Source organism: Filicampus tigris, chromosome 12 (assembly GCF_054856515.1).
Source record: "Filicampus tigris isolate MCC_2025a chromosome 12, RoL_Ftig_1.0, whole genome shotgun sequence".
NCBI classification, from domain to species: Eukaryota; Metazoa; Chordata; class Actinopteri; order Syngnathiformes; family Syngnathidae; genus Filicampus; species Filicampus tigris.
Window position 1 is genome coordinate 7,455,336 of NC_141228.1, and position 27,611 is coordinate 7,482,946.

General features: G+C 41.2%; 1 protein-coding gene across 1 annotated transcript in view; it reads left to right on the plus strand.

The window, feature by feature from the left end:
- nek7 (NIMA-related kinase 7) overlaps positions 1 to 27,611 on the plus strand; it is a 71,157-nt gene that overhangs the window by 7,215 nt on the left and 36,331 nt on the right. The window contains exon 2 of the mRNA XM_086048248.1: positions 16,013 to 16,104. Coding sequence (XP_085904374.1) covers positions 16,045 to 16,104 — 60 coding nt within the window. The 5' untranslated portion in view covers positions 16,013 to 16,044. The remainder of the gene's footprint in view (positions 1 to 16,012; positions 16,105 to 27,611) is intronic.

Consider the following 27,611-nt stretch of genomic DNA (forward strand, 5'->3'; position numbering starts at 1 on the left):
ATGAATTTGCACTCATGAACGCATTCAAACAGAGGGTGGTAGAGGGATTATTTTTGTTAGTGTGCTATGGGCGTTTGTTTCAGCCTCACCGCAAACGAGCATTAATGTTTCACGCGGGATTTGGAGCACAATGCTGTAAATTAGTATGAAATTATCTTGTTTTGACAGGCTGCTTTGTCCACTCCCTCTATGTGCTTGAAGAGCTGGCAACATTTCCTTCCGTCTTGCTTTTGTGTCTTCCTTTATCCCTTTCACTATATTTTATCAAGATAATTGAGATCGTCTAAGATTATCATGTTTTTGTTGATCTTGAAACAAAAGATCAAGGCTCACGAGATTTGCTTTTTTTTTTTAAATTATAACTGGTCTGTCTCTGAAAGGGTGTCTTATGCACAGTGTGACAGCACAAATGACATCACAGTTGCGCAGGTAACAACCAATCACAGCTCACCTGTTTTCTGAAGCTGAGCCATGATTGGTCATTATCTAAGCCCTGAGCATCTGTGATGTCATTTTCAGTCGACAGAAGTGACAAACTGGCCGCCCCCTGAGATGGCTAAAAAGGGGTGGATTTTGCTGCTTAACTCCACCAACACAATATTAATCAGAATGCCGTGTTTCAACTAGTGGGCCTGCATAGAACATATTCTTGAAAAAAAAAAAGTTTGGGTTCACTTCAATCAATTGAATTGTTTTTCCATTTTATCTTTAATTAATGTGTTTTTCTCATTTTAAATTGTTAAAAAAAAAATCAGTAATTATCGGTATCCACTATGAAACTCTTACATTGTGATACGTTTTTCAGCCATATCGCAAAGCCCTACTAAGCACATTCTGTTTAAAAAGGCATTCCTTCAATCTTGATATTGACCAGTTTATTTGAATGTTTCATAGTTGTGTTGACCTGGTATTAAATCTTAAATATTATATATTAAAATAAGATTACCTAAATTCTACTTTTTTCTTTGGGTCCTTATAATAGTAAAAAAAAAAAGAAAAAATTCTATATATTATATAAATATATCAATTCTATATCGATATCGACCAATATGAAATACTTATATCGTGATATACTTTACAGCCAAATCGCCCAGCCCTAGCTTACATGTATAATTATACATTTCATGAAGTATTGTTTTAAATCCGGGCCAGTGCCAGTTATGGCAGGGCCACCGCAACTTGACTCATAGGCTTAATGTTGGACCCTGTAATTGTGCTGGTAGTGGCGAGTTAGAATGCTATTTATGTGTTTCAACTACACTTGCCAATTAGCATGTCAGAAATGCTGCAGTAGAATAAAACAGTTTTTCTGTTTTATAGTGTGTATTATTAAAGTTGTCTAACTACACCTCACTCCTCAAATCCCCAAATGCTTTGACATTCCGGCAAAATAATTTAAGCATGTATGCCATGTTTGAGTGTTTTGTTTCCAGACTGTCCTTTTTTGGAATGGGTTTCGGCCAAGGGTTGCACAGGTGCAGTTACGCTCGGAAATAGTCCATTTCCAAGGTAGCATGGACCTTTGTGAAGGATTTCCGACCAATTTCTTGTGCAAGCCTGGTCCACAATTAAAATTCTGTCCTTTCCCAGCCTTTTTTGTTCTCACTGTCATCTTAGGTCAGGGGATAAATCACCCCCACCCTTGTTTTACTGCGGTTGCACTGTGAGTCGCAGCAGATTCTCATTTTGGCCTGAGGCCTTGAGGCCTGGGGGTATTGAATATGGAAGAAAAGTGTCATAATCGTCATCATCAGAGTGTCTCTTGTGATTCCCAGTTGGAGGTCTGGTTTATTCTTGAAACTTTGATCAATCTAAATTTTCTAAACTGTAGTGTCACCTAGGGCTGTGCAATTAATCAAAACTCAATTCCGATTTCGCTTATTACACTCCACGATTACAAAATTGGCATAATCGTAAAAAAAATGATTAAAAAAAATAAAATAATTCTGAGTTGTTTTGACGCCGCCCTCTCCTAGCTAGCCAATCCGCACCCCGCAAGTCAAACTGCACACGCTCCCACTCCCAAGTTGTAACAGAGTAACAGACCTATAAATGGCACAAGAGCCGTAACAGGAATGACTTGTAAACAAGTAAGGCAAGTCGAAGTCGCTTATTTGGTTACATTTTGGATTTGCCATGGATGACGGCGAGCAAAGACGTATAAAGTGCAAGTTCTCTCTGCACCCTCCGGCAACGCGACGAATCTATTCAATCATCGTTTGGTTTCCGATGATGTTTTGATAAACCAAAGCAAGAATACACCGAATCAGATAAATGGCGTCGTTCGCAACGCAATTCTCAGTCGTTGAAACACTATACGTAGCAACCCCCTACCCATCAACATCGGAGAGACACAAAAAGATAACAGAATCTATTGCCCGGAGAAAGCTTCCAAATGTTTCGGGCACAGACTCCACTTGGCGATCGGCATGTGGAATTTATTTTAAATAACATATCTTATGCAAATATACATTACTTTTACTAGCACAACAGTAGAAACCACGATAAACATTATTACTGTGATTTAAGTTAGAGACACTTGGATGAGCTTAACATTGGCACTTATATAATAGGTTTGTAAAAATGTAAAAATGACATCAGTACTAAAATGCCCACCTCAAAAGACTCTGTAGTGATTTAAGGACTTTTTTTGTGATTAGGGTTACGACAAATTTCCCCGCCCCTTTTTGGGGCGTGGCTTGTGTTATGTTTTCAGTCTCAGCTGTTCACGTCACGGGAGGGAGCCAAGCGTGGTAATATTGCTCGCTTTGTCAGTTCTGTTGCCTAAAACGGCAAACGATCGCCACCAAAATGCAAATGCACATTACTACTCTTGTTCTTTTCAACCTGTGAAAGTATAAAAGTGTTCTGCACAATAGTTTGGATTTATTGACATAAAACGTGATCTCATCATGATCACCTCCACAAAATCAAAAATACCGTGGCGATCGCTTCTCCACTTACACAGGCTGAAACGGACAAGAGCATGAATGCGCACACGAACCCCGACTGGTTTATATTTCGGACATTTAGCGACACTACACTCGTGTCAACTCCCAGGACTGATACGGCGGCCTGCAGCGAGCAGCAGGGCAGGCAGATTGGAGCTTTATACCCCCACCCCCTGCCCTCCCCGGCTAAAGGTAGAATAACGGGACAGCTAATAGCAACAACTAGCTTCAGGCCGTTAAACAACATTAGCCCCTTACTGTCCGCGCAGCGTGTGGAGGTGATCATGAGCCTGTGTCTTCATGTCGCGGGGTTGCCTCCCAAGCAGTCGCGTGTGTTGTCTGACACAGCTTGCAGCCGCCAGCAAGCGTCAATGTTCAGCAAACAAAAAGTTCCAGCGAGGAGGCTGACTGCACAGCCGAGTGTGGCCGCATTGGAACTTACAGTTTCGGCTGTTGCGTTCCACGGCGTCGAAAGACTTTGGCCATTCCTCATCCAAATAAATGTGCACGTCCACTCATTCCCACTTCAGTCTCTGTAAATATTCTAACTGGTGTTAAATGCCTCGCTCGTCCTAACCATGATCAGCAGTGTTTTTTTTTTTTTTTTAAGCAAAGAAGCAGTGTGCGCTGGTCCCAGCCTAAATCTATGTAGCTCATGCTCACTTCCACATTTCCTCATTCTCATAATCACTGTTTCGTCACACATGCTGTATACTGTTAGCTTCTTGGTCAATTGTGCTCAAAATGCTTCATGGCGTTGTTAAGTGTTGTCATAATTTAGATAGCACTCTTATTCATGTCAGGTTTCATATTCCTCTTTCTTGAAAAAAAAAAAAATACATTTATTGCGGGATTGACTGTCAAATATAGCCAACCCGTGTACCGTGAAACTGCAACCGCTCCATTACGGTTGCATAATGAACGAAAACTGTGACAGATTGTCATCAAAATTGATATGCATGTGCAAATCATTCTCTGAAAATACTAGAACGAAACTCGCAATATTTTTTATTCTAATCACGTTCTAAGGTTGCCTCTCCTAATTGCCTCGTAGAGAAAAAACATTACGTCACTTAATGTACAAAAACTGTGCCTGATTGTCACCCGGTTTTCTGTGCACATGGATATCGGTATCCTAATAGTCTGAAAATATTTTGGATTACATAAAAGTCGTAAGAGTTGCCTCATTCAAGTGTAATAATTAGGCAATGCCCACGGTTATACGATGTTAATATCATAAGTATATGAAATCTGGCATCTAAATCTAAATTAAATTATGGCAAAAACACATTCTGTCTTCTGTTTTTCTTGAAATTGGCTGTTCTCATCGCCAACCTTTCCCTTCACAGCAGGTTTTGACAAAGACATGAGTGGGACCGCACTTGGTGTCACTTCAGAATTACATTTCACCGAAAGCTGTCATGTCTCTGAGTTGTGATCGCCCATAAGGGATTTATAGAAAACAAACAAATAAACAAAAAACACACACGCACACATGCACACACGCACACACAAAACACCCGGGGCGACGGCACGCCAGAAAAGGTTGGGGCCCGCACTAACGTCAAACTTTGATGCCAAGTATGGCCGTAAAATATCGTCCCGCGGACCGCAAATGTCCCTCCAACCGTGAGTTTGAGACCACAGCTCTAAATGATTGCTCAATGATTAAAATAACTGTCGATTAATGTGATCATCGATTAGTTGTTGATTAATGGATTGCATTTTGACACCCGCATAGGTGACCTCACAATATAGCCAAAAGCTGAGCTGTTGCCCTTGGGTCGTTTTGAAAATAAATGTCTCACAAAAATATACCACTTGATTGGTAGGCAAGCATAAATATTTGTAGCAATTAAAACGTTTTTCCATAATATCAAGTCACACTTCATCGTTTTCTCCTTCTATTAGGAGTGCAACTGCAACGGTTAACTAAATCCACAAATGATCTCTCAGCACATACTGTGCCGCGCCGTCGTTGGGAATCAATGACTCACGGGTAGATGGTAGAAATTCACTTATAGATTTGGGCAAATTGTTCTCTCTCGTACACTCTCCAGCACACTCTCTCTCTCTCTCTCGTCTGCTTTCTTTCTTTTGCAACCCTTCCCACGTCGTCTGTGGTCGTACGTTGAATTTTCCGACGCTCTGCCTGTCCTGCTCGGTCTCAGCCCTCCTCTCCTTGGGGGTCCTTGCTACCCGCGGCCACCACTCGGCCTCCTCCTCCTCCTTGCCCGGCCTGGCCCTCAGTCAATGGGAGGCAGGCAGCCTGACTCCCTCTGAGCAGCAGGAAGCTGCAGCAGCGGGGGTTAGGCTTGTATGGCGCTGCCGGCTGTCTGTCAGAAGTCCTGCCAAGCCAAGGATGAGAGACCTTTGCTCGTGCGGTATTGGGGCACAGAATAAAAATATTTTACATCTGAAGGCAGGCATGGGGAGGCAGCAGCAGCGTGCTCAGATGTAGAGCAGAGGTGAAAACAGTGTATGTGTGTGTGTTCATTTACTTGCTTCTGTCTGCGTGTTTGGTGTTTAGGGTAAAGAAAGTGCAAGTTGGGAAGAGAGGAGAATGACTTTAATGAAGTGCTCCTCCAGGAAGTGGGTGCGTTGGGGAAGGAGGAAATACGCTGAATGGATTTAGAAGCGATACTTTTGGTTTGGAGAATTCACAGCTACTCTAGAGCGAATGCCTGGCTGGGCGCCCGGCTAGTTTTGGCTTGACAGTTTAACGGTGAATATTTAACATTGCAGCACAGCGCGGGGCTCGGTTGTAATCGGCAGAAAGCAAGCGGCATGGCAGCATAAGTCTGTGTGATGCTGGGCCTCAATTCTGAAGCCCATCGAAAAACAACACATGGGTAGGACGCATCTTGAAATTCTGATTTGAGGAAAAGGCAGATGGCATGGGCTGGTGGTGTCACACTGTAAGGAAAAACACCAGGATTCCCTGATGAAAGCAGCTCGTGCCTGCTTTGAACAGCGAGTCTGTCATGGTTTGTGTCTGCTGCGTGGCTGCAGGGTCAAACTGTGATACGCAACTCCTGGAATTTTCGCTTTTTAGGTTTTTCATGTTCAAATCAACTGAGGGGAAGAGCGGCTGCGGAGGGGGGGGGGGACAGCAAGTCTCATTAATATTAATATTATAATGTCTGAAGGAGGCAGGATCTCTGGTTCAGCTGCTTTCATCCTCTGTTGTTTTGTAGCTTTTTATTCTGTCTTTCCTCCACTCTCTGCCTTTCTGTAGAGCTAAGTAGCTCTATTGGAAATTTGTCAACAATTATTTGTCAATGCTCACAAGTTTACTGGCAACTGAGATGAGGAGTTCAGTCAAATTAGATGTAAAATGATGTAAAAAAAACCACAACAACATTTGTATGCACTTTCTAGGATTGCTGAAACCAGAGGTCCTCAGCATGTGGACCTCGGCAAGGATCCCGACCCAGACGTCTTTATATGCGAACTGAGACCTATTATTTTGAGGCCTCTAATTTCACTAGTGCAACTTTTTGGGGAGATTTGTGGTAGTGTTTTCTGGTCATTAATAGTGTTGTTATGTTTGTAATAAATATATGCACACAGTAAATAAATACACAGACCAATCGTGCATGACACCAGTCAGCCAATGTTATCGTTCGGATGCAAGTGGTGAAGAGGGCAAACATAATGATTTAAAACAATGAACTCGAAAGCAAGAAGAAAGACTGCAGCTTTCAAATATTGTGGGGATAGAGTATTCTACTGAAAAATCCATCGAATTTTCAAGTAATCAGAAAAATTTTGTTGTTATTGAGAGAGGCTTTATTCTCGGGTGTTTCAAATACAATGAATGCTGCATGCATTTTAATGTTGAATTTAATGTTTAGTAGTTGGTAGTTTTGCAAGTTTATTAATTGGGTCAAAGCCAAATTAGGGTTGTTTGTTCTTTTTTTAGGGTGCCAGCTTTTTTGTTATGTTGTGTTGTAATTTTGTAGTGTAACTTATTCTGTTCTTTTCATTTTTTTTGCAAGCGGATTGAGATGCTTTGGCTGCAGTTCTGCCAACAGAGGAATTTTAAAAGGACCCTGTAGGGATCTAACGATTCACTCAAGCTCCGATTTGATTTTCAGTTCCTGATTTTCGATTCGATTTTTAAAAAAAAATCGCAACCACGCTTCTCTCTGTGCGCTAGTGTGGTGCTGCAGCCATCCACAAACGCAATACACAATGTTAGTGAGAGCGCATAATTTGATCTACACTTTCAAAATGTGGTATGCATCTGGAATAGAAAAAAAATAAAGGCACTTAGCACTCTAAATGAGTATATTCTAATGGCCTAAGTACTGTATACACTTATGTCTTTTGTTAGGTGTTGCTGTACAGGGCTTATGAGTGTTGAAATGTCCGAGTTTGATTCGTCTCCATTCGAAGCAATTATTCGATTAATAGATTTTTAATCAATTTTTCAATTAATTGTTACATCCCTAGGACCCAATCTGATACAGGCAACTGCTATAGAAATGGAAGTATGTACTGTTTTAAAATTAATATTTTTACACTCCAGACTGTTGAGTAACAGTCACCAATGGAAAATAATTCCTCAGGTAACAATTCAACAATTAGTGTCCTCAGTTCTTAAACACTCAGTGAGTGTAGGTCAAAGAAAAGGTGATACAACACAGTTGAAAACGTGCCGCTGATCCCGGAATGTGTTGCATGCATTGAATTAAATAAGTGACTATTTGCTGGAAAACAAAGTTTCTAGCTTAATTTATTTTAGCTACTAACTATAAAAGAGGCCGATTTTCCGAAGATTTGGTCCAACCTCATTGTGAGGAACAGGTCTGTCATCTTTGCGGATCTGAAAAGGGAAATCCCTGCAGCCACAAAGTACAGAGGGAAGAATGAAGGAGGGTGAGAATGGAGAGAAGTGCGACACCTTAGGGCTAGTGTTATTCTCTGATCGTTTGCTCTTTGCACATACACACTTGCATACATATTCGGCTGGTATGCTGGGTGATGCACTCAGGCAAAGAACGATGGTTGCCCGAGGAATGAAAATCAATGCACAACTTTTTGTGTATGCGTTTTGTCTGCCGGTGCATTTGTTGTGCTCTTAGGTATTTGCGTTTGTTTTGTTTCGAAAATTATTTGAGACAAAATGTACGTTTTTGATTTCCCAAACTTACATACCATGCAACCATGTTTCAATTGCTGTGTAACTCCAAACTCTCAGCAATTTTCTGCATGTGGCACTAACAAATCTGCAACCGAAGTCATATAAAGGCCTAGATACACCAATTCGACGTCGGATGTCGGTAAGCGTCTCGGCGTCTGATTTTGCCGTTTGATTGGTGTAGCGAACACCGCCGTAACATCGGACCTCGTCAGGGCTTTGCTGCCTTCATCTTCTTACAAGTGCAAGAGCGAGGGTTGACAATGTATTTCACGATACTGTGTCAAGAACGTGAGGGTTTACTTTGCGTGGGAGTTCATCGTGAGCAGAAAATATAGCTGACTGCATTGTTTAAGTTTTTATTTATTTTCATTTGTTTGCAAATTTTTGTTCCCATGTTATCCCCTTTCCCTAGAAGGCCTCTTGGTCTCTCGCAGGCAAACAGAAGCCCAGCCCCGTGGTAGAGAATGTCACATTGAATGTCCTGGTGCCAGAGGTGATTAAGCTAATTTGGTGGTCATTCGGTGACATGGCTAACAAACAAAGCCTTTATTGGTCCTGGAGCCCTGCAAATTCTGCTCTGCTGTGCGATGCCCTGCTTTGCATTGTGAATACTATGAGTCGTCGCCTCCCGGCATGTATGAAGCTTAATGCCGTGGGATATTTGTGCAGATGTGGATAGACGTGCAGAATTTCACAAAATAAAAGAGGTCGGCTTCCTTAAGATTTCATCATTTGTCTTGTTACTTAATTCAGTACTGTAATTTTTTTTTTTTATTTCAGGTTGCTGTGTCTTGTTGTTTGACGACCTAAAACGATTTTAGAAAAATTGGTGGTGTTCATCATTTTGTTCAACAGTTAGAATTGTATCTTAGTGGACTTTAGATTTACCTTTGGTCCTCAACTACTGCTGCAAAGTTTGCATGCAGGAAACGGGTCACAGTTTTATATGTTTGGAGTGTTTACCTTTTGTGTGTTCATAACATCACTGCAAGCCAAAAGGCTATCCCCTTAACTCGCGGCTCCAGACTGACTTTTTTTTTTTTTTTGGCCCCTGACCTGAAATTTTAGGGGCGCAAGGAGAAAATATAGGGATGCAGACTGTAAATAGACTTGCAAAGTCAATATTCACATTTCCACAAATTTTCAAAGCTGAAAGCCACACAAAATTGATAAATGGGTAGAGGTGTGGAGCAGAAGTTTGTCAGCAATCAAAAATATTCACGATTAATAATTAATGAAAGTGAAAAAACCCCCAAAAAAACCAATCAGCAAATTTACTGATAGCACGTGAGTGAGTAGACGAAAAGTTTACTTGCACTGTCTCAAATTTTAGGGCAAAATGACACCATTGCCATTTAAGACGCAGCCTGGATATTTTGCTTTCATCCACGTGTGCATTAGAATGTATGAGAAAATACAAAAAGATGCCCTGAAACTGTACATCGGTTACGTTGTGGTCACCTCCAAACATGCTTTTCTAGTCCTGTGCGTTAACCAGCAAGTGTGTAAGTTGGAACGTTTCCCTGCTGAGATCATCATTCCTAGGAAAAATCCTTTTTGATATGCATGACCCAGGCAGCCCATTTACAGCCTAATTGCCTTTTTGATGTGCCCAGGTTTGAATTTTTTCATTTTTTTTGCTTCATATAAGATCATGAGCCCTCTTAAAAAATTCAGTTGTTTTTCACACTTTGCCCACATGACGTATCTGTTTTTTAGTCAGTTGTCAAACTGTTATCCGACCTTGTTTATTCTCATTGATTGACAGTATGAATGGATTTCACCAGGTATTGTACTGCCAGGCTGGATTCATCTGATATTGGCTGTTGGTCACGATTCTTTTATCATTGAAATTGGAGTTGATCTTTTTCAAGCCTGAATGTAATGTGTTTTTTTTGGGGGGTGCGATTAGCATCCTCCTTGGCCGACACCCCCGGAACCCCACCCCCGCTTGCGAAATGAACACATCAAACGGTACTTAGGACGAACGAAGCTGGCTTGCCGGCCGGCTCCGGCTTTTCACTGTAAGGCACCTGCTGAATTGATAGACGGGCAACAAAGAGCTCCTCGCCATGCGAGGGTTGTCACTGATGCTGTCGAGTGGGCAGCACAATAGAGCAGAGAGGTGGCCTGCGATTCTAGCCACGTGCCAGCTCGTGTTGACAACATGCAGGAGCACAGAGGAACATGAAGGGGATGTACGGAGGACAAAGGTGAAGTGAGAGGCTGACACTTGCACCTGCATGTGCTTGAGTTTTTTTTTTTTTTTTTTTTTTTTTTTTAATAATGGTGCAAATCCTGAACCAGAAAGGTGCAGATTGAAGAGAATACAAAAGTGCAGGTGCTCCCATGGCTGCAGACACACGGACATAAGAGTATGTATGAGGGATGCTACTGGCCCATTGAAGGACGGGTTAAAGTCTGGATGTGTATTTTTGAGGATGCGCTTAAGTGGGCACAGAGCTGTGCTAGTTTTGTTTGGATGGTTGAGAAATAAATCAATTCAGGCCTCACATGAAGCCCGGGCTTTTTGTGCTGTGCTGTTTATTTCTGCCGTAAAATAATCATTAGCCTATAAAATTCTGAAAGTGAAAAATGTAACGGAGGCGTATAAATAGTAGGTGGCAAGCAGCATTATGGATCTCTGGCCTTGTAGTCTCCCTCAGGACCGCAGTGCTTTTCGTTGTCTCGATTCCCTTTTTGATCAATTTGCTGCGCTGCCCCCAACTGCGATGGAGTGAAGGTCTGCGTTATGCAAACAAATCCAGCATTCCACTTACAAGAGACCTAGCCATTAATTCATATACTCCAACTTTGGAATAATTTCATCTGTTTAATGTCAGTGTTGCTGTTTAGTTCTTATGTTTGATCGCCTGAGCTGAAAAATAAGCAAAAATGTAATCAGCTCCCTGATCTTTTCTTGCTTACTTGGCAGGATTTGGAAGACATACTGGAGGCGCGTCTAAAGTGTGTTTAGCTGGCTTTGCAAAGTGAATTTTTCATATTTTGTCATATTTCTTTTGTTATGCACGAAGAAACAAAGTTTCCTCTTCCTTTTGTATTCCACCGAGTCTTGGGCTTCCTCAAAGACTAAAGAATGGCTGACATGCCGAGGTGTAATTGGTGTTCTCCTACTCTCCTCCATGTTCTCATTTAACGGTCCAATGTAGAATGTAGAGTGTTCGCGCATTTGGGCTAATGATATTGCATAGTGATTAAAATGAATTGGAGAGTGTGCTGCTTTTGTAGTATCCGGAAACCTCCATCATTAGCGGATGGCTTCCTCTCTTTCTGTATCATCAGTGTTAGTCGGGCAGCGGACTCTTATTCGAGGCCCGGGGTTGGCTTTCATGAACACAAACTCAAAGGTTTCTCCACTTCTTGTAATCATGGACACCACTCTTCTAGGCCTTTCGCTGTCGTCTTCTGGCTCCTCAAAGGTGCCTTTGATTCCTTTACATCCTAAACCCGGCCGGGAAGTGTCACTTCATATGTTTCCGCTCTCTTTCTTTAACTATGCAATCCAACCCCACTCCTCACCCCATTTCTTGTCCTTCTCGCTTCGCTCTCGCTTAGGCACAAAGCTCATCAATTTGTTTGTCCTCGGATTGAGAGCTGATGTAGCACTCTTCTTTATTTCAAGGACCTTGTTGTGTGCCGCGTTTCATCCGTGCCCCTCTGCCAGGCTGCCTTGGTTCACCTTTTCATCATTGACCGCCTCTCTTTCCTCTTCCCCTATTTTAAATAAATAATACAGAAGGGAGGAAATGAGGATTAGCCTAACCCCCATATGTTTTACCCCACCCAGACTTGCTTCAGCTGGTGTGCTTTTTCATAGAACCTTAACTAAGTTTACCAACACAGCAACTCGTATATATGTATCTGGTTTATCAGGAGAGTGGTGTCAATTCTAATGTCCTTTAAAACTTTTCTACTTTTAGGATTTGCACTTCTCAACTGATATTCGTAATTTCATAAATTATGTCCTCTCTAGGGAAGAGCCCTATTCAGTTTGAGTGACGTAATGAGCATTATTTTGGCCTCAGTCATCTGACATCATTTTTTCTTTCTAGCACTCATCCCAGCTGAATTACTTAACCATAAATCTTCATAGCTTCATTTCCAAGTGAATTGACTTGAGTTTTTCCTCTACCTTTTGATGGTAAAAGGTCAGTTTGTTGTGACCATGTCAGATACTGTTTTTAGTCAAGTAAAGAATTGACATGCTAGTACGCTAATACTTTTCACATCCAGAGCCACGTACAGAATATAGAAGGAAGCCGGTGCCGCTTGGACATGCTTTTACATTAGTTTACTCTAAATCAATCATTCAGTTTAGTCACACATTTTGGCTAGTGGTTGTGCCTTTTTTGTTTTTTTTTGTTTGCACAGCTAAATTGTAGCTTAGCTAGCATGGCTGGAGTCCGCAGCATCTGCCGTGTCCGAATTCATAATGTATAAAATTTAAGTTTTAATCCTCTCAAACCAGGCTTTACAGGCCTGTCACACATGTGTGACCTGTCATACTTGTGTAAATAATGGAGGTTTGAGTTTATGGTCGCTGCTACCCCACTGCGGTAGCTGCTGCTTATGTTTTCCACATGACAGAAATGCTGCCGTACTGCATGCTTTCACTGTTGTTATAGCGAACACCAATGAGAGTGGATATTGAGAGGCCAAAACGATGAGACTAACCATGCTGCCATGTTCGTGGTGAAGTAAGGTCTTCAGATTTTTTGTTGAATTTTTAGCCTTGGACTAGTTGCACATTAGTCAAAGCCTTTGCCCCCCTTGATCGGTTACTTCCTTAATTAATGGGCCTGTTTTGCGAAGTGTAATAATTCAACATGACAGACTTAATTGATCTTCTTATTGTGGGACGTGAAGCTCAAATGCCCTCTGGTTATTTTGACACAAAGGCAGGCAGAAACACAAGAGCTTTGAAGAGAGGAGCAATGGTGCCAGCTTCAATCTGGCAACGCACACATCTCAAGTGCAAAGAGTCAAATGGGAGGCACCAAGGCCACTTGGTGAGCAATTGTTATATGGCATCTTAATCCAGAAAACAGCATTTTTCTTTTTTATTGACTTGACATAACACCCCAATCCGACCATCAATGTGGCCCTAAGAATAATTTATGTACATCTTTTTAATGTTCCGATATTTGTTTTTATTTGAAATAAGTTTTTTTTAATCTATTTGACAGTATCTGTTAATTAGTTGGATCTGAACCAGATTGCCCTCTTGACTATAATTTCAATTTAACATGTTAAATGTCATTAAAAATATTCAAGTATCTACATTGCCAGAAGATATGTGCAGTAAATGATGTAGGTCAGAGCCTTATGCGGCAACGTGGCTCTTTCTTCCTTCTGCTATGGCTCTTTCTGATTTAGGGAAATATACGAGTTATTCATTTGAATTAATTTCTACATTTTTTGAATGTAATTCTAAATTTAAAAATAAAATGTTTTTCTCAATGCATTTCAATTGCCGTCAATTATTCGCAAACTTTGGCTGTTCATGGGCCGGGCTGGTCCCATTCATCTGTACAGTAAATAAGTTGTTTACATAGATTGGTCCATATTCTATGATCGGTTATTGGTTTTTTTATTTTTTTTTTATAAACTTACTCGTTGGTGTTTGGTTTCAAAATCCTGATTGTATAAAGCCTATTATAAACATGCCAAATTATAGCCATTGGCTAATCTCCATCTGTAGACCCTAGATCAGGGGTGCTCAATCCCGGTCCTCAAATGTGTCACAATCAAGCAGCATAATGCACTTGTTTTTAGCCATCTCTGGGGGCGGCCATTTTGTCTTCTCTCGACTGAAAATGACATCACATCTGCTCACAATGACCAATCACGGCTGACCTGTTCTCTGAATCTGAGCCGTGATTGGTTGTTGTGAGCTTTTGTGATGTCATTTTCAGTCGACAGAAGACAAAATGGCCGCCCACAGAGATGGCTAAAAACAAGCGCATTTTGCTGCTTAACGTTTATTCCACAAACCCAAAATTAATCAGACTGCCATGTTTCAACTAGTGGGCCTGCTGGGAACATATCCTTGAAAAAAATCTGTTTGGGTTGACTTCCGCTTTAAATGGTTACTGAATTATGAAAGACATAACATTGACTTGTTAGAATTTACTAATTTAGATTGTTACAGATTGCTATTTTTTTTCCCATTCCAAGTGCATACCACATTTTTAATGTGTAGATTAGAGAAGCAAAACTAAACATTTTGGTTTAAGGCGGAATAAAAAAACATTAAAAGTGTTTAGTTTTATTTAGCACAATGCTTTTCCCTAATTTTACTCATTTGATTTCACTTTCCTCTACATTAAAAAAAAGATGGTGCCCAAAAAAGTGAAATGTTTACAAGTACTTCTTTTTGTAATTATAGGTAGTTTCATAGTCTTAGTGCAACTCAACACTACTGTTGGTGATTAGTCGACTAGCAAAATAATAGTTTGTGGCAGCCCTACTTGACACGCTTACACCAAACATCATCGTATATTGCGTTTGCGAATGGCTGCAGCAACACACTAGCATACAGAGACAAGCATGGTCGCGATTAAAAAAACAAGTAAACTCAGTAAAGTCCACAAACATGTTCATGAAATTCATAATTTCATCTCCAAAATAACTTTGTGGATGTGCCCTCCACTCTTTTTTTTCTTTTTTTTTTTTTTAAGAATCCGAATTAAGAATAGGTAGGAGCTAGAATCGAATCAAAGAACTGGAAATTGAACCGGAATCATCCAAATTCAAGCAATGCCCAACCCAAATTACGGCTGATAACTTAATGTGTATATAATTCAAAATATTAGCCGATCTGATCCAGCTGATTATATTGGTGTCAAGTCTACATTTTACAGTTCATATACAAGTCACACATCCCGATATGGCTGTGTTTACACAAAGGAACACAAGAAACAAGCTGCATATGTAGATACCCAAATTGGATGTACAGCAAATAACTTGACTAGCGTGTACACTAGTCAGTAATAACAATAACTGTTCAAGTAAGTTTACTTGGCCCGGGCTGTCTCTTCTCCATTTTTCCACCAATTATTTTGTTGATTTAATTATTGACAAACCTCTAATGTAGCACATTTAGACCATATTTTGTTGTCAATGCTTTCGATGTCGTTTAGATTTTTAGCGGGTACACTGGGAGGCAGTGTTAATCCATCCTAAAAATCAATTATTTCTTATACCCGTACTTGCATATTTTATTGACAGGATGTAGGTGTGTCTGGTGACACACTGGAAGCATAAACTATGTCTCGGAACCTACTTTTATCAAAGGTTTCTCTGAATTAATTTCGGCAACGTTTTATATGTGCAATGTTTATGCTGTTAAGATCATCAACTTGTAGTGGATCTGCCTTTGGAAAAATAATATCTGCTTAGGCTACATGCCAGAACATGCAATTATGCAGCACCATGGCATACACTCATATCCAGTGCACTCACCTCTGTGTGAACTATTTTCTTAGAAAAAATACAAAGATGCGAAGCTGCTTAAATGTTTGTAACTCCCATGAAAGGATGCTTGGAGGAAATCCAAGTTGATGTAGTGATATAGTGTCATTATCTCTGTTTCCAGAACACTGGTGCATGATTTAACTCTGCAGGGTGCAATGTGAGAGGGCTTCACACAGGGAGTGTCAGATTCACAGACGTGACACCGGATCCAATTCTGGTGAAACCGCACACCCACCGAACGGTGTTAGTTGCTTAATTCGAGAGTTTGACGCTGCAAACGATTGCGTTGATTTCGGGAGATATTTTCTGCCTTCAAAAATTATCCAGTGGTGAACTGATTAACTCACGATTGTTTCATCTCATGCTGCTGTTGTATTGGCCAACTAGAATTTCTAATTTGTGTTTTTATCCTCAGACGGGGGGAATCGGATTCAAGGCCTTAACATCATGGATATGGACACTCAGCCACAAGGACAGCAAGCAGCCGTGCCAGTGTTTCAACCACAGGTAGATATGCCTGACACAGGCGCACAGTCTTATTCTTGTATACCTGTATTCGTACTTGTATACCATGCAGGGATCTGATATTGTCAAACCTGACATGTTCAACGATTTTCTAGACCTTAGTTTCTCAACCTTTCACAAAATTTAGCTATACAGGATCACGCTTTACCGTCTGTCATTTAATGGAAGAACATTTTATGGTTTGCCTGTTACGATACGTGGTTGGCATAAATTAACAAAACAGTTTTTCTTTTAATTAGAAAATAGATACTTTTGTCAAAATAATTGACAGTTGAGAATTTCCGGCGGCAGACCTAATGGATCTCTCACGGCACACTGTGCCACGGCACACTGGTTGAGAATTACTGTTCTAGACAATATTGCAAGCCAACTCACAACAAAGCTCACATCTACATAACGTCTTGGCAAGACCCTTTGCATAAAGGCCCTGATACACCAAACCGACGTTGGAGGTCTTTAAGCGTCGTTGCGTCTTTAAGCGCCGCCTGATTGGTGTAGTGGCCACCGTCGTAGTGTCGTAACCCGTCTGTAAGCGTCTTGGGGGCATTGCGTATGTTGAATTGGCGTCACCAGTCGTGACATTTGGTCACTCTGATTGGCTGTTAGCTAGCAAATCAGAGCACGAACGGGAAGTGACAAAGGCAAAAACAGTGAGCATGCCTCCGCTGCCTTAATCTTCTTACAAGTACAAGAGCGAGGGTTGACAATGTAAGTATTTCACACTACCGTGTCAAGAACGTGATGGTTTACTTCGCGTGGGAGTTCATCGTGAGCGAAGAATAATTGTTATAATCAGCCCCCGGCCAACATCTTTCCGGTTGGAGTTTTCTAACCATGAGAAATGGTGACTACCGCCGCCGATGGTATGGAAGGGTATTACATCTTATGCATGCGCAGAAGGTACTTTAATGGTCAGCGTCGCTGTCTGTCGTTGCGATGTATTCCTCCAGCGTGACGTGCCGACAGCCGGCCGGACGCCACAGGGGGGAAGTGTCTGTCACTGTTGGTGAACGTCGTTTTGGTGTATCAGGGCCTTAATATGCTGTTTCTTGTTTTTAAATTGCATATTTTTCTTTTCTCAAGAGATTTTGCCTCTTGTCAGGCCACAGTTGTAAATAAGAATTTTGTTCTTAATCTGTTTTGCCTGGCTAAATAAAGGTTAAATAAAAAAAATTAGAAAATAGATAAAATTCTCAGCCACTGCCAGCCATCCCACACCCTCATCCCCACAAAAAAAAATGGGTGCCATCCCCCCTAAAAAATAGGTGGGTTGTAAGGGCATCTGGTGTAAAACAGTGCCAAGCATAGCATGCGATTGAATCGCTGTGGCGACTCCTGACAGGGCAAAGCTGAAAGTGACTTCTCGTTTTAATTGCATCAGTGTGATACCTTTCAGAAGTATGCAATACATTCACACTCTACGACAATTAACATGTTGGCACCGTAGTACATCTCTGATTGTAAACTTAAGTATGATCTACACCTAATGTTGAATGGTTTGTGTGTATGCCTCCGACCAAGATCATTCAAGAAGCATTATCAACAATAATGCATTGACTTTTTTTTTTTTTCCTATTTAAATTAGATTGTGCATTTGAGCTGTCGTGCATTCGCTTTCCCTGTATTATTTAACTTCTTCCTTTCTTTCAATCATACTTAAGAATAAGAATAAGAATGCCTTTATTGATCCCACAGTGGGGAAATTTTCATTGTTACAGCAGCAAAGATATAGGTCACACAGGGACGACGGCATGTGGCCTTTAATGTATAACATTGACGGCAAACATTCGGGATCAAACCTATGTAAATATACGCAGTAACATGTGTATATACGCATGTATATACACACCAACATACATCTACATAAAAAGTATGAGGAACACTCATTTTGGCCTGTACATAGTACAGAGGAAAAATACTCTAAGTAAGTGACAGTGCTGTAGTGAAATGTAAGGAACAGCATTGGATAAAAATAAAACTAGACTAACAGTAGTGGGGAATGTTGAGTATTGCACGGTATTACAGTGGTGGGGAATATTGGGTATTGCACAATATGAGCTCAGGTGCAGGACTGCACAATTGCACTAATGTCCGCCAGTTTGTAGAGACTACACAATGTTCTTGTTAAAGAGTCTGACAGCAGCAGGCAAGAAGGAACGGCGGAATCTCTCCTTTGCACAGCGAGGGTGTAACAGTCTGTCACTGAAGGTGCTGTGGAGTGCTGTTAGGGTGCCCCGGAGGGGGTGGTCCGGGTTGTCCAGCATTGATGACAGCTTGGCCAACATACTCCTGTGCCCCACCGAGTCCACAGAGTCCAGGGAGCAGCCCAGGACAGAGCCGGCCCTCCTGACCAGTTTGTCCAGCCGCTTCTTGTCCCGGGCCGAGACGCCGCCTGCCCAGGTGACCACTCCCTGGAAGATGACCGATGCAACCACCGAGTCATAAAAGTTCCTGAGGAGTGTCCCCCGAACCCCAAAAGACCTCAGTCTCCTGAGTAGGAAGAGTCTGCTCTGACTCTTCCTATAGAGGGCGTCTGTGTTGTCGCACCAGTCCAGTTTATTGTTCAGATGAACACCCAGGTACTTGTAAGTTGAGACTCTCTCAACATCTGTTCCCCGGATATTCACTGGTGCAGGTGAAGAGTGCTGGCGCCTACCAAAATCCACCACCATTTCAATCTCATACTTGAGATTGTGGGAGCAATTGTATGAGACAGGCAGCAGTGGATGAATGCCGAGTTGTTTCTAATGATGAGAACTCTGGAGGCTGGCAGACCCGGGCCTCCCTGCATGCCTTCCTTGGTTCGATAAACTGCGGTTTGCTCATTGCAGATCTGGTTGGATTTTACAGCCGTCCTTCAACATCAGCTCTATTGATTTCTTTCCAGAAGGATGTTTTTGCTTCCATAACTATTGAATAGACTTTAAACAAGGATGTTCATCCATATGCCCCAGAGTAAATGTGGATTTTTGTTGCAAAAGAAACAACACTAAAAATAGGCCCTGGCTGTTGTTTTCCTTGAGTATGCAAGGGCATTATACAATTAATTCTGGAAATGTCAAGGGAGTCAATTTATTCAAAGTTTTGTAATTGCAAAATTAAGGATAATTGGGTTGCCCACATATGAAACTCAGATAAAAGCTCTAATGATTAATTTGACATAGGCAACCCCCCATACACACAAACACTAGATCATTTGCAGATCCCCCAGTTGTTGATTATATGTTCTTTTTCAGGCTTAATGATTTTTTTTCTCTCACTGGTTTTCGAGCTATTTCTAGTGTTTTTGCGAGTGTTAATTCCAGTCCTGCACTTTGTGCTAATCATCGGCTGTTTTCAATGTTGCCTTCTGAACTTATTGCATATTTGGTGGGAGTTGAAGTTAAAGATAGTAAATTAGATTGCTGTCTAACCTGCCTCCAGACAGATACATTTCAACAAGTCATGTATCTGTTTGCGCTTTCCCAAGGTTCAATAAACTCTGCAGTACAAGGAGGAGGAGGGGTACCTTCCTCCTGAAGAAATCTCAATTGTATATGCAATGAAGGACATTTTGTATTGCTTGCAATATATAGTAGTTTTTCTGGGTCCCGGAGGTGTGATGCATATGCATAAGGTAAACGAGATGAGCTGGTAAGATGTGCATTTTTAATGGCGCATTTGCTCTTCATGTGAGTTGCGAGGTTGAGGAGTGCCCCCCCCCCCCCACACACAGTCCTTTTCAAATGTGATTTTGATCGTTGCTGCACAGTTTGACAGACACAGGTCTGTCTCTAAGCGTGAGACGGAGTACAGACTGATTGAGAGGCCAACGAGAAGCACCTTTGGGCTGAATCCTGGCGTTTTGGCTGCCTGGTTGGCTCACTGGCTGAGGATGAATATTGCATGGTGCCGTGCTCAAGGGGGCTAGTGATTGGTGAGAGTGGGTGTGAGCCCTTCTGCCTGCCAGTCACTGTCTCTTCCTGTTGTCCTCACTGTCTCTTTGGAGTCTACTTGCACGTTAATCTCAACTCATTTAATACAGTAGAATACGACAGTACTTCATCTATACCCATGTTTACATATCTTCAGGAGGTTATGATTTCATTGTGTCTAATGGTAATAAGAGTAAACATGTAACACACTACCTAACCAATGTTTGCAACAATACAGAAGTAAACTATAATATACAGGTGACCCTGCCATCAGAGGAAAATTAGGCAATAATGGTTCAGGAGATTAAACTTCTACCACTTTCATCAACTAAGTTTCATTCTTATGAAATACACACTGTCAAGTGTTCAAAAATCATGTTTTGTAAAAAGTACTCAACACAGAAGTCCGTTATCTCAAAATACAGCAAAACAATCGCTCATTACCTTGCCGTTGTTGTGGATTTCCACACAGAGAATCTCCAAAATATGGGTATCAGTACAAAGCTGACGATTACCTTTTGCTAATTTCGTATTCATTTTAATAATTATACATCATTATGAACTAAAATTAGGCAGGGAATCACAAAGATTTTGCATAAACAATACACATGAACTCTAGTATACTGTAGCAGCAGTTGCTATGCTAGAGTTCATTACTCCAAAACACTGGCCTCTGATTGGTCACTTGCCGTTTGTTTGAGTAACATAATGTGTAATAATCACAGTTGTGTGCCAGGGCCAGAATTGCCCACCTCTGATATAAACCATTTGAAAAAAATAGCTCCCAAAAATATATTTGTATTTGTATTACCTGTGTTGTAGAGGAATAAGGACAAACACACAGTTACTTATCTTACTATTTGTTGCTAAACAATACAGACTTCCCGAGTAAGGTATATCGTATGTATGTATGTATGTGTGTGTGTGTGTGTGTGTGTGTGTGTGTGTGTGTGTGTGTGTGTGTGTGTATATATATATATATATATATATATATATATATATATATATACATACACACACACACACATATATATATATATATACACACACACACACACATATATATATATACACACACACACACACATATATACACACACACACACACATATATATATATATATATATACACACACACACACACACACACATATATATATATATATCCATCCATCCATTATCTGTACCGCTTCTCCTCACAAGGGTCGCGGGGCGTGCTGGAGCCTATCCCAGCTGTCTTTGGGCAGTAGGCGGGGGACACCCTGAACTGGTTGCCAGCCAATCGCAGGGCACACAGAGACAAACATCCGCACTCACAATCACACCTAGGGCCAATTTAGAGTATATATATATATATATATATATATATATATATATATATATATATATATATATATATATATATATATATATATATATATATATATATATATATTGTGTCATGTTTGTAAATGTGGCTATTGCACTGAAGCTTGATTTCAAGAAAATCGCAAATTAAATCGAAATCGCAATTTCAGTCAGAAAAATCGCAATACAATTTCTTCCTAAAATCGTTCAGCCCTAGTATACAGTACAATTTTGGTGCTGATCAAACTGATGGCTTGGCTTTTTTTCTAGGAGTAATGAGTTTGTTCCCCACATCACCCCCCACGCCCCCCCCGCCGCAGTTGGATTTTTGCTAAGATTCTGCGAAATGTTCCAATGGGTTCACAACAGTACCTACAACTTGAAGGATTTTCTGCCTTTCACTCGGCCAGTGGGACAGTTTACTTTCAAAATTAGCCAGCATGGTGCTGATGTACTTGAAGTGTCGATGTCCGCCTGTCTGTCCTCTCTGCTGCTGTTGGCCTTTCTGTGGCAGCCGTTGGCACTGCCGAGCTGTCACATCAAACCCTTTCCCCCTCTGCTGCTTGTCTCCCCTCGCTCGCTCCCCTCATCTCTCGCCTTGCCCCGTCAACCCTCCATGTGTCTTGTCAGCTGTGTTTGGAAATGGCGTCATTATTGGTCAGCCTGTATCACACTTGGTCTGAGTTCTCTCTCTCTCGCTCTCTCTCTCTCTCTCTCTCTCGCTCTCTCTCTCTCTCTCTCTCTCTCTCTCTCTCTCTCTCTCTCTCTCTCTCTCTCTCTCTCTCTCACCCAACCCCATTCCTTCCCCCATTACTTCCTCCCTCTTCCTCCGAGATGCTCATGGCAGTTGTATGTCACCTTTTTTACCCATGGCATTCTGTCCCTCACAAATATGACCCGTAATGCATTGCACATCTGCCATTTCATATCCACATCCATCCTTCATACGTACCTTGTCCCCACCACCAAACAGAATGGCATGCATGTGCAGACCGCATGGCACAACAGTAACATTTGGGGAAGAGGTGTGTGTGAACGTCATTGATCATGAATTGCTTCTGTGTCTTTTGCTTAGATTTGTATGAGCACTTGAGTTACTTTTTCTAATCCATAAATGGAATTACGTTTGTGCAATGCTGTATATTCTGACCCCTCCTCGCCCTGCTTTCTTCAGTCACCCCAGCGTCATTCAGGGTCATTCCTCTGTGACGTCTCCTTATGTGTGAGTGTGTCTCTCAGGCCCTCATTTCATCTGGGAGCCCTTGATTGTGTGACACCCATGTGCGGCAGATGAGACGGCCTGTCAGTCAGCTGCGGCTTGGCTGCCCTTTGAAGGCCAGGCCACGGGGCGAAGAGGTGCCGCAAATGGCCTGTGAAGTTTACATACACTGCCCACTGCTAAACAGATTAGCTCTAATGAAGTGTCTAATGCCGGTGCTGCTGGCTGACATAATCCTGCCTGGCAGCCTGGCCCCTCGGCTGCCAAAAAAGACGCCCTCCCTCCAGCCCTCTCCTCCGCCCTCGCACGGCCTCTGCTGCCACCCAAGGCGACTCCACACGGGGAGGTGCCCACTGTTAATCATGCCGGACAGTGTGCGATCTGACATGCAAATGTAGGTCATTGCATATGTAAATGTGTGATTACGGGGCTGGCATGCCAGGACACATTAGCAAGACTGTGCTCTCAGCAGGCGGTTGTCACAGCGCTTTAGAGGCTCATGCTAACATTTGTCAAGCTACCACGCAGCGAATGAAAGCAATGCCCTCTTGTCCTCTTCTCTCCCTCTGTCTCTTGGTCAGTCTCTCTCTTCCTCTCTCCATCATTGTTTTTACAACACCTCAAACTATACAGCATACAGTACAGTACATACTGTACCTTTCATGCGGTCACCTCCCTGCAAATATTACACTGACAGTGTTCCCATTTTTTTTAATGCAAAGCTCTATCAACATCGTTCAATATGTAACAATTTCTGGTCATGTTTGTTAGTGAGGCACTGTGCTGGGGCTGCCATCGAGGTGTCATAATGTTGAATAATCTATTGTGGTGGCCTGTATGGTAGCTGTCACAGTGACTCGCAGACATCTGGTAGCAGAGTCGCAGAAAAGGCAAACACACTTCCAGAGGGGTTAATTGGACCCATCACCTGATGAATACAGGCTTCTTCCTTTTGCTGTCAGTTAACGGAAATAATAAAATGCTTTCACGTACACTTCAAACGTAGTTTTTTGACTGCCAACAATCAATCAATCAATCACATTTTATTTATATAGCACTTTTCATACATAAAAATGCAACTCAAAGTGCTTTAAAACATTCAAAGCAAAACAGATAATTAGAAAAATAATCTTCCCAAATTATGACTAGATGTGTAATAGCCAGCAGGGACCAGAAATAAAACACAAACTCTCTAATGCCACATAAGTATTTTATCCATTACATCCACGCAATTCTATTTAATTTATTGAAACAATAAAATAAAGTTGACATTTTTGATTCGTCATGCAACATTGGACAATTTTCTGATCTAATTTCAGCTGTGTGCGATTGTGGAACTGAATGTGGATCTGAAAACATTGTACAAATATCATCCAGTTTAAAAATAAATACAAGCACATGATCTTTTCAAAATATGAGGATCAAGTACTTACAATATAATTATATTACTGTTGGGGAAAATAAATACATTTTTGTATTGCATTAGCATTCTATTTAGGATATGGTCAGCCTCCAATCTTGTAGCAGTCAGTTGCTGTTGGATCGAAACAGCAACCTCCAATTCGGTCCTCATCACCTAGTTCCCAAGCCTGGGAAAAGGGGGCAGAAAAAGAATCGAAGTGGCAGTAAAGAGGCCAAAACAAACAGTTCAACTAAATGCAGAATCGTACAAATAAGTCTTAAGTCGTGTTTTAAACATATCTACTGAGGTAGTGCCTCTAATATCCGCGGGTAGCATTCCAAAGCATCGGTGCCCGAATAGAAAACGTTTTAGAGCCTGCGAACTTCTTTTTGGCTGGGAGCCAATGCAAATTGGCTAATATCGGAGTAATATTATCGAACTTTCTCGTCCTTGTCAAGAGTCTTGCTGCGGCATTTTGGACTAACTGCAAACTTTTAATACTAGACATAGGAAGACCAGAGAGCAAAACGTTACAATAATCGAGGCGAGACGTAACAAACGCGTGGATTAAAATTTCTTAAATATAAAGCGCTTCATCTAGTGTGCCTTATGTATGAAAATAGACTTTTTCATTGATATTGCGCTTAACAATCCAAAAAATGCAGTAAATACTCCAGTGGTGTCCAAATATTTTTGTGCACCTTGTCAATCAATTGTTACCGTTTTATGTCAGTTACAGATAACTGTGTCTAGCCATGTGGATGACTGAGCAGAAGCGTTAGATGGCTTACTGTAAAATCCTGTGCATAATACACATTTTTCCCCCCAGAATTATCCCAAATCGCAGGGTCTGTTATACACCGGTGTTAATGTGACACAAAAATGTTTCACCTTGCTTAGTCGTTTAGTAGTCCCTAGGCAACTACCTTGGCACCGCAGCAACAATAGTTCATGCTTTGCATCACGCCGCCAATGCGGTAAGAAGGCCTACTTCAAAATAAACCTTACTCAACCAAATAATATATGCAAATCAATGTCTAAGTAAGCTTTTATTTTGAAGTCGTTCCCGGCAGCGTGTCGCGGCGTAACGGCTGACTTGACTTGTAATCCAGACCTTGAGGAATTGCCGTCACAAACTGTTGCTACTTGCTACCGACTGTCCGTTCAATCGCTGATTAAAGGCACTAAAAAACAACCTATTAATGTTGACACTGTATTGTACGGTGCCTGTTGCCAGCATTCAGCGGCTGCCGAGCTAGTGGCTAGCAGCGCTGGGTATAGCTGTCGGATTACTTTTCAAAGGGAGTTATTAGGCGTTAATGACTCTTCATGCTTATTACAACTCCTCAACAGCAACACTCAACAATAAAATGCACAATTGTTTGTTGCACCATCATATTTTTTTTGTTTTTAGTCAATCAGTTATATGAGTAGTCAGATAACATGTTAGTTTAACACAGTTTAATCATGTGCAACTGGTGTATATTTTCAAATTAAGAAAAGAAAAAAAAAGGATTTTTTTCCCCTAGCGTTCTCTTCAAAACAGGAGAGGTGCAAATGGAGGAGCTTGACCAAAAATGAAATGGAGGGCAACTTTAAACCACCAAGTTTGTCTAAAACAGTAAAAATAGGGCAATTTTCAACTATCATGTTTTGTAGTATATAGTGAGACGGTGTTATGGGAGCATTAAAAACATGCCCTTGCACAAATGTGACCAGATGATCATAATGGACACTAGCAAATTAGAGTATCGTAATATACACCGACAGAGAGAAAAAACTCCTTTTTTCGGTTTATTTTATTTTTTTGGGGAGGTGTGGCGAGGGGTTGACGTATTCTACACGGGTGAGTATTACAGTATACACAGGATTTCACGGTAAGGGATTTTGAGCGCTGTTACTGTTTTTAATTCGCTAGGTTTCTACTCTGTTTTATTCCATTCCTATTGGATCAAACCTGGAGTGCCCACACTTTTTCAGCATGCAAACTACTTAATACATGAATACATGGTGAGGCATACAACAGGCGTATGACTGGCTGCCCTGAATGTCAATCAAGTGACAAATTTACAATGGATGATGGACGGGAGTCTTTTTTTTTTTTTAACTCATTCATTGACAGGCAGATATAATAATAGCATAAAATTGGGGGTGCTGGCAGTGATTGAGTTAATACCAGGAGAGCTACCGAAACTCCCCTCGTGAGCGACTGCTAGCTCATGGTCCATTTAATGGGCACCCCTGGACTCAACTTTTTGTGAAGAGATTGCTCTGATTTGGATATTTTTTGGACTGGTATTGTGCATTTGATTCCCCTTTGTTTGTGTTGTTTGACAAGATGGAAGAAAATGACACATTGTGACAATTTATAGTGCCACACTGTCATCTCGTTCTCACTGCTAGCTCGTGTTTGGTTGGCTGCCATAAGCTTGTAAATTGTGATCAAAAGGGAGGAGTGTTACATTTGTGTTTTGTTTAAAAAGATGAAGAGCTGAAAAAAATTCCAGAATCATAAATTATTTTAGTCATTACCAATGTTGTTAATGTAGGGCAGCTGTTTTCTTGGGTCAGTGTCCAATTAATGTCCGCTGTATATTTGTAAACTCTATATATGAATGTTAAATGACAGTGTTTTTCCACATAGTGTTTTCTTTTGCAAGAGTAATTGTTTCTTTCGACATACAACACCAGACAGAAAGGCAGTCAAACCATAGATAGACCCAACTAAACATCTTAACATTCACTGCAGACCTGATGGAAGTACAGCCCACGGGCCACATCCGACCTTTCCGCTGTCTTTGACCAGCGCTCGTAACACTATTTTGACACTTAAAGCGGAAGTCAACGCAAACATATTTTTGTCAAGAATATGTTTTATGCAAGCCCACCAGTTGAAACGGGGCATTCTGGTAAATATTGCGTTTGGCCAATAGGTGTTAATCCACTCGTTTTTAGCCATCTCTGGGGGCGGCCATTTTGTCTTCTGTCGACTGAAAATGACATCACAACTGCTCACTACGACCAATCACGGCTCAGATTCAGAGAACAGGTCAGCAGTGATTGGTCACAAAATGGCCACCCCCAGAGATGGCTAAAAACAAGTGCATTTTGCTACTTAACTTATATTCCACATACACAAAATTAATCAGAATGCTGTGTTTCAACTAGTGAGCCTGCTGGGAACATATTCTTGAAAAAAATATGCTTGGGTTGGTTTCCGCTTTAATGAAATCAAAATAAAACATAAATATTTTTACCGTGGTGTGCATGTGTGTGCTTGGCAACAACTTGGCGTTGAAGACTTTGCGACATTATGGCTATATTTAGCCATCAAGTCACTATTTTTCAATAATTATTTATTATTAAAAAATGAACTGCAAACCATGTTAGGTTCCAACGTATTTTATAGAGTTGTGTTGGTGACGGATGAATTTATTGTAGATAACACAATAGGGTGTGATCATGATTTTTTTTCTGTCTCTACATTGACTAAAGTAATGTTTAGTATGTGTGCACATTTGTCAAGAACTCTCTGCACCACTCTTCACCAGCCAATGAAATAATCAGTGTCTTAGTCACACCCTGACTTCCTCTGGTATCATCTAAC